At 47.8% G+C, this 7856-nt stretch overlaps 1 protein-coding gene across 3 annotated transcripts; it reads right to left on the bottom strand.

The window, feature by feature from the left end:
- Positions 1 to 333: 333 nt before the first annotated feature.
- LOC109378648 (Fc receptor-like protein 5) lies at positions 334 to 7512 on the bottom strand. 3 transcript variants are annotated; one of them, XM_019634956.1, is made up of 5 exons: positions 7244 to 7512; positions 3428 to 3544; positions 2839 to 2866; positions 1810 to 1892; positions 334 to 1345 (listed from the first exon to the last, which is right to left on the bottom strand). In XM_019634956.1, exons 1-5 carry the CDS (start codon positions 7455 to 7457, stop codon positions 1341 to 1343), a joined length of 447 nt encoding a protein of 148 aa, XP_019490501.1. In that variant the 5' UTR covers positions 7458 to 7512; the 3' UTR covers positions 334 to 1340. The 3 variants fall into 3 exon arrangements, 2 of the variants coding, with proteins under 2 accessions (XP_019490501.1, XP_019490502.1); XR_002123033.1 differs by lacking the exon at positions 1810 to 1892 and having other exon boundaries at positions 334 to 1506; positions 6183 to 7512; XM_019634957.1 differs by lacking the exons at positions 1810 to 1892; positions 2839 to 2866 and having other exon boundaries at positions 334 to 628.
- Positions 7513 to 7856: the final 344 nt, after the last annotated feature.

Below are 7856 nucleotides of genomic sequence, written 5' to 3'. Positions count from 1 at the left end.
ACATTCCTAGTTTTAAAAATACCCCTTATGACCATACAACTATCGACACTAAGTCTGGTTTCTTATTTGCGATAGCAACAATACATATCATCAGTCACTGTTTCCAGGTATTCGCCACTACGGGCACCCCAAAGGTCATAAAGACTGACAATGGACCTGGCTATACTAGCAAGGCCTTTCAAAATTTTTGCTTAACTTTTTAGATCCAACACCTCACAGGTATCCCATTTAACCCACAGGGTCAGGGAATTATTGAGTGTGCTCATTGTTCACTCAAAAATCAGTTAATAAAACAAATATGGGGAGACTATGGGAATTCAGTATACAACCAACTAAACCATGAACTTTCACTTTAAATTTTTTACAAACGGATGCTCAAGGTCACTCTGCAGCAGATCGTATCTGGAATCCCAGTCCTGCTGCGGAGGCTCTCGTCCGCTGGAAAGACCCCCTCATGGGTAGTTGGCATGGACCGGATCCGGTCCTGGTGTGGGGGAGAGGACATGTTTGTGGTTTTCCTAGGACAGCAGATGGTCCTCAGTGGCTTCCAGAACGCCTAGTCAAACAGCACCATGGAGAAACCAGACAGCAAACAGTCCAGGAGGGCGAGGAAGAGATCGGCCGAGACCTGGAAACAGGTTAATAAGTTCCTAATTACAATACTGGTTATTCTGACATGGCAGGTAAGTATAACACGGGGGGACACGTATTGGACGTACTTCCCAAACCCCCCAGCGCTTGCTCCCGTAATGTGGGAAGACAAGCAAGTCCTAGTTTGGATTAATTCTTCCATCCCACTTGGAGGCAGGACAAAAAACATAACCCTTCAACAGACAGCCTTTAATTATGTTGTTCTGTCCCGGCTTCCTCCACTTTGTGCCTCCCAAACACCCATGACGGGATGCCTCCATTTGGAAAACATAACAAAAACAGGTTCAGGGAAAGATAGACAGAATCCATACCTAAAACACAGATCACAGTTAACTTTTACAGGACCGTCAGGAGGTCAGCCCCAAGAAGCTCCCTCTGTGCACCCAAAGCCCTTCCCCCAACAATGACGGTCATATCAAATGGAGGGACTGTGCCTATCCAATAGCCACAAGCTGTCCGTTACCAGACTCCCACCTCAGTGTCTTTGATTGATTATACTACAGGGGCACAGCTCCCCAAACCAGAAGGGTTTGTGGCTCCTGTACTGACCACAAACATACCCATTATCCAGAGAGACATCTGGAGGCTATGGGCAGCCTCAGATTATATAACTCACCTTAACTCCCAAACACCCTGGGGCCAGGATGGAAAGCAGTACGCCGTGACGGCCTGTGTCCAAGCCCCCAGTGTCATCCTGGTTGGAGGGATACAGATTAGTAAGGGTCCGTCTATGTTTAATATTTCCTGTCCAAATTGTCATCTCACCAACTGTATTGATCCAAGAGACACAGGACAGTCTATGCTAGTCCTTCGTCAACCACCTTATGTTGTCTCTCTAAGCCTCAGTTTCTTCACCTGTAAAAGGGACAGTAACGTATACTTCTGGAATAAGCTTATTGGGAGAATTACAGAAGGTGATTTATGCACGATGCTGGATATTTACTGATTCTTCAGTCAACAATAGCTATTCCCAGGAGCCAGGCCTCTGCTGAGTGGGCGGGGTTGGCCAGAAGGGCATAGGAGGAGGGGAAGACAGGCTGGCTAGTTGAAGTAGAAGTTGTTAAATTAGGAGGCACAACGGGTCAACCAGATGTCCAAGAGAAAGACGGACCTTGATGAGGGACCAACAACAAAACAGAAAAAGCAGGTGGGTCCTACCATTGCTGTACACTGGCTGCATTTCTAGGCAGGCTGGCATGTTGGAGTAGGTGGGCTCTTGGGGGTCCGAGCCAGAAGGGCTCCTACGAGACAGAAACACTGACGTTCCTCAGGAATCCTGACAAAGGAGCTATAACGAGTTCCCCGTTACTGAGTTTTTACCAGAGGGTGACGGCCAAACCCGGACACGTAGATGAGCACATAAAAAATGGTCTATTGTTAAGAACGATTCTATTACTAGGAACGGCACATTGATACCATCTGTGTTTGCAGACCTCGTGGTCGCTCTGTGTGTACCAGGCACTGTACTAGTGCTTATATCAATATTCAGTTGATTCTATTATGCTCCCTATTTTGTAGATGAAGAAATGGAGGTTCCAAGAGGCGAAGGGACTTGCTCATGAATGTATAAGTAGAAAGTCAAGCTTCAAACCTGGAACCAAAGCCTCCACTCTCAACGCAGTCAGCGTCTCAGAGAGACTAGAAATTGGAAAGGCTCAGGGGGACTCAGGTTTGCGTGCTGCTACTCAGGCCTCCCCGGGGGTAGTTGGTGAGCCCAGGTGAGCCAGCATGGCAGCCCCTCACAGGCGCCACCCTGGCAGAGACCTCTCTCTGGTGGCCCCGCTGTGTGACTGCACCTTCTCAGCTGTCGTCACAACAGATATCGCTTAGGTTGGCCACGGCCAGAGCTTTCCAGGCTGATCCAGCTAAGGTGAAGGCCATCTCAGGACATGGGTGGGGTCGGCGGTTACAGCGGGCACTCAGACAAGCAAGGAAACGATGGCACAAGGATAGGATGGCAGTTACACATGAAGAGCAGTTAGCACCTCACTCAAGAAGGAATCTTAGGGGAGGTGGCAGGTGAGAAGGTCCTGGGAACTGCCTTGTGCTGTCCCCCAGGAGGTGACCACGTGGACCGGGAACAACCCATCTCACAACACGCAGCCGTGACTGTGCTCTCAGCTTAATTCCCTCTCTCTACCCCGCAGGCCTCTCGTGAACCCCGCAGGCACACAGCCCAGGTCTTACCTGGAGGCATCACAGGCAGGCCTCCCTCCTGCAAGACCGAGCAGAGGGCGTTACAGGAGCCTCTGTGGAGCCCTTCTTAGCTCTGCCCGTGGGACGCGGCAGATTGGGCCACAATGACCGACCCTGGCTTCCTGAGGGGTGTCGTTACATTGTGAAAGGGGCCCCCCATCCATGACCCTTTAGCCTGGAGTCTGTAAAGAATAATGGCCCATGGCAGCCAGGAGAAAAACAGACTCCATCAGCTGTGAAGACACCTTAATAAGTCAGTAGGTTATCAACACCATCTGCGTCCTGTTTCCACCCCTGCTTCTCAGCCTTTCTTCCCCTCTTCCCACTCCTGAGGGTCCTGTAAGGGCAGGTGGGCAGACACTGAAGCTTACGATGTTGTGTCAAGCACATCATATCCAGGGGTCTTCCACCCAATGGGGCTGTTTGGTAAAGACAAACCCTGGGGGACCCAGAGGGGAAGGTGGGGGGCTGTAGGATTATGGGGGGAGCTGTTGAGAGCTCAGGGGTGGTTACCAAGGCAGCATGAGCCCCAGGAAACGGAGGTGGGAAGGGTCAGCAAAGGTCAGCCGGGGTCACCCACCTGCTCTTCCCGGGAGCCACCAATAGAACAGCAGTGCCACAGCCGCCAGGCCCACCAGGCTGAGCAGCACCCCGGTGACGCTTGTGGCCACATGGCCACTTCTGCTCCCTGTCAGCCCTGAGGGGGAAACGCTGTGCGTGAGCCAGAGGGACGGGCTTGTGGTCCAGACCACGCTGACCCCTGGAGTTCATGCCCGGGCCTGGGAGGGAGGACGAGTCCAGGGACTGGGCGGCTGCGGCCGCTGCGGCACAGGAAGCGGCCCCTCTCCGCGAGGAAGCTCCGCCCTGCGGCGGAGGGTCAGGTGTTCGTGGACGGGCAGAGCAGCAGCTGCTGAGCACTGAATCCAGTGAGCGCCTGGACCCGCGCCCGCTCAAGCACTGTCACTTCAGAAAGTAATTTCGAGAACACTTGCTTGTAGATACCTTTTAAATGAACATTTTACATAAAATTTAGTTTATTATACACACAAATAGGGCTTCTCAGAGGGCAGCACCATTTCTTGACTGAGGGAGTGAAAACATATCCTGTCTTAGGGGCTTAGGGGCTTATCCTGTCAGTGTTGCAAAATGCAACAATGTCCACCTCTGGAAAAACATTCTATGCTAATACACGTCTTTTTTTTTTTTTTAAGCATCCTACAGACTATAAATTCTACTAAAGTAACTATCAGTCTTTAATATCCCACATAAACAAAAAGCTCTTTGGGGAACCGTTCAGAGTAAAAGGGTGTTCAAACCAGAGAACTGGGGAGAAAAGCACTGCACTTTATCCTTAGCTATGGTTGGTCAGTTTCTGCTCTGAGCTCACAAAGCACCACTGTGATGTAATAACAAGAACTGCTATAGAAAGCTCTGGCCGGGCTGAGCTTTTAGTCTGTTAATAGCCAGGAAGCTGATTTGTGGTGACCTGTTGGACTTGGACTACCTAGCTTGTTTTCTCCTTTTTTCCCCCCATTTTAGTTTTTCCCTTCACTCTTGCTTTCTTCTTCTCATATTTTTTCTTTTTTATTATTTTACTTTTGCTTATTTTTCTTTGCTCACTTTTCCCATTTTTCTTTTCTTCTTTTTTCCTCATTCTTTTATTTTAATTTTCTCAAATTTTATTTTCTCATTTTTTCTTTTTCATTATTTTTTCTCATTTTTTTCTTTAAATTTTTTAGTGAGTATTTTTAGTTAGTATTGTTAGTACACTTAGTGTACTTAGCATAGTTAGCATAGTTACTGTCAGCACCGTAATACTGATAGAGTGATGAATAGTATTTTATCAGTATAGTTACATAGTTGTTATTAGGACAGTTAATAATATTGATAGTTATTAATAGTATATTTAGTTAGTTTAGTTACTGTTTGTTAGCACAGTTAGTAATACTGATAGAGTATTAATAGTATTTTATCAGCATAGTTAGCATAGTTGTTTGTTAGGACAGTTAATAATATTGATAGAGTATTAATAGTGTATTTAGTCAGTTTAGTTACCATAGTTATTGTTTTTGAGTACAGTTAGTAATATTGATAGAGTATTAATAGTATTTTTATTCAGGGTAGTTAGCATAGTTATTCTTAGCACTGTTAGTAATATTGATAGTTATTGTACATTAAGTCAGTGTAGTTTTCATAGTTATTGTTCACAGTAATATTAATTGAGTCATTAAAAGTATAGTCAGCATAGTTATACAGTTCTTGTTAGTAAAGTTAATAATATTGATAGTTATTAATAGTTTATTCATAGTTATCATTTGTTAGCAGTTAGTACTATTAATAGTTATTAATAGTATAGTCAGTGTAGTTTGCATAATTATTGTTTGTTAGCAGTTAGTACTATTGATAATTATTAATAGTATGTTCAGTCAGCGTAATTAACATAGTTATTGTTTTTCAGCAGTTAGTAATATTGAAAGTTATTAATACCATTCAATTTTTTTATCATGAAGATTTATGTATTCGATCAGAATAACAAATTATGTAAAACCAAAAGATGGTGTTTAAATGTGGTCAAAATTGGTGAAGACTGATATTAAGAGCTGGATAGGTCCATGTTCCAATCTGGCATCAAACATTGCTCGCCAGGTCTGAACGCTAGTTACTTCGCCTCTCTACACCTCGGTCTCCCTTCCCGCAAAGTGGGGACAAAGATGGTTTGAGGATTAAAGGAGAGGCTGCATGTCAAGCCCCAAGCCCAGGGCCTGGCCTGGGCAGGCGTTCAGTCGGTGAGGATGATGTTGGAAGTGATGATAGTGAGAGGTGTTTCTTCCCCTGGCAGGTCCTGTTCTACACGACCCGTGTGTCAGACACAACCCCCTAGGCCGGGCAGGAAGGCCTGCAGGTGTGACAGCAGTAGCAGGAATTACATGTGTTCCTCCCGGGGAGTCATAGAAACAGAAGAATGGGGAGAGCAGGAAGTGATGACCAGAGAGAGTGGGAGTTGGGATGTGAGGGCCCGCTGTGCTGTGGGGAGTGGGGGGCACACACCTGCGGTGACTGTGACACGTGAGTGTGTAAGCCCTGTGCTAAGTAAGAGTCGCTGTGAATCTCAGAGGGAAACTGGCTGACTGCCGGTAGGGAAGGAAATGGACTGGCTGGAATAACAACAATCGAACCTGAAGTCCAGTTGCCTCCTGGCTGCACTGGCCACCTCGATGAGCTCCCGGGTCCGAGGCTGGCCCCCAAGGGAGCCTGCTCACGGGACTTTGTCTCTATTCCTAAGGGACCAGGGACCCAGCCATGAGAAGAGTCTCAGGGTACCCGCCTTATCTCACCTCCCAGGCCTCCGAGGTGCTAACGTGCCGTTTCATGGCCTCCTGTTCCTCTGGGGTGTCCCCAGATTGGAGAGTCCCAGTTTCTCCTTTGACATGTCTCCTTCTGTGATATTTTTAGTCTGAATAACTCACATATTCCCTGTGCACCAAAATCAAAGAATTCTAAGGCTGGGGATGACAATTATTTCCATCATGTCTGATTTTCCCTGTTCTGGGTGAGGAAATCGAGGTCAACATAAGGAAATATGCTTGGCCAAGTTCATACGGCCAGTTATCTTCAGAGCTCAGACTAGACGAACCTTCATCTCAGCAGCCATTAGCAGACGATGCTATTCCCCAGGTCTCCTTCAATGGGGGCTTGGACATGCGGCTGACAGGGGACCATCATCACAAAGCAGATCCAGACCTCACAAGAAGCACTTTCTTCCCTCTGGATGTCACACTTAATGGCACGACGTCACAGGGCAGCTTTGCGAACAGAGGGACTTGACTGCTGGGCGGCCATTTCCACTCCACGTCTTCCTGTTCTCACCTTTCCTGTGCTGGCCCCCTGGGTCCCCGCTGCTTTCACGGCCACTTTGTGAACTAACTTGACTGGCTGTGTCTCCTGAAAGGCTGTGCACACAGCTCCTGTTAACAGGGTTTCCAGTGTGGAATTGTGGGGCACACTTACATCCTTTGTAATGAAAGACGCTCGAGAGCAGGGAGCCCCGTGGGAGTCGCTGAGAGGAGCACCCAGACGGGGACGGGCCTCCCCTTCCTTGCAGCAGAGAAGCCCCCTCTCGGAATCGTTGGGTTTCCCTGTCATGTCATAACTGCAGATCGGAATACAGTCTACGTTCTAAAGAGTGTGCTTGGCATTTTCAGTGAGTTTTGATCAGTCAAGAAGGCAGTTTAATGGGGCTGCTGGGAAGCTCCTGGTTCCTGAAACCATAACCACAGGAAGGACCCCAGACATCCCAGTGGGGGTTCTATAGGCAGGAGGTAGGCAGGATGTCACACAGTGTGATAAAGGTGCTAGAGCTCCTTAATTGTTCTACTGGTGGGCAGGGTCAACTCACCTGTGACACTGAGTGGCACTAATTCACAGTGCTGGGGCCTCAGCCCATTGTTGGCCTCACAGTAGTTTCCAGAATGTTCTGCAGTCAGAGAGAGGCTGAAGGGCACTCCTCCTCCTGAGGGGGCCGAGCTGCTCCCCAGGGTCACATCCTCATGATAAAACCGGTACAGAATTGGAGGAGAGCCTGTTTGGGCCTCACAGTGGAGCTCCAACATGTCACCCACCAGAGCCTTGGCCCTGGGAGCCCTGAGGGTGAGGACGGGCCGAGACGCTGGAATTGAGGAGAAAGAATCGTTAACTATCAGCTGCTGCTGTTCAAATGTTTCTTCATAGAAAAACCATTTCAAACAGAAGTGGTTTTTTTTTATGACCTTGTGATGTCCCTCAGAACTTAGCTATAATATCTTCAGATCTGAAAAAACAATCACATGTGCAATGCTAGACATAGCTCAGGGCACCTGGAGGTACAACCTCAAATGTGTCTGGGGATCTGAAAACAGACATTAAATGGAAACCTGGGTATCTGAGGAGGCAAAAGATTATGGGGAAAGGGGGAATCAGCCCAGTAGAAAACGAGGGACAGGAGATACTGTTGCGGGCCGGCCGAGTGGCTC

This window comes from Hipposideros armiger, unplaced genomic scaffold (assembly GCF_001890085.2).
Source record: "Hipposideros armiger isolate ML-2016 unplaced genomic scaffold, ASM189008v1 scaffold_2363, whole genome shotgun sequence".
NCBI lineage: Eukaryota > Metazoa > Chordata > Mammalia > Chiroptera > Hipposideridae > Hipposideros > Hipposideros armiger.
The sequence above is the reverse complement of the archived record's forward strand: the minus strand, read 5'-3'. Positions and strand labels throughout refer to the sequence as shown.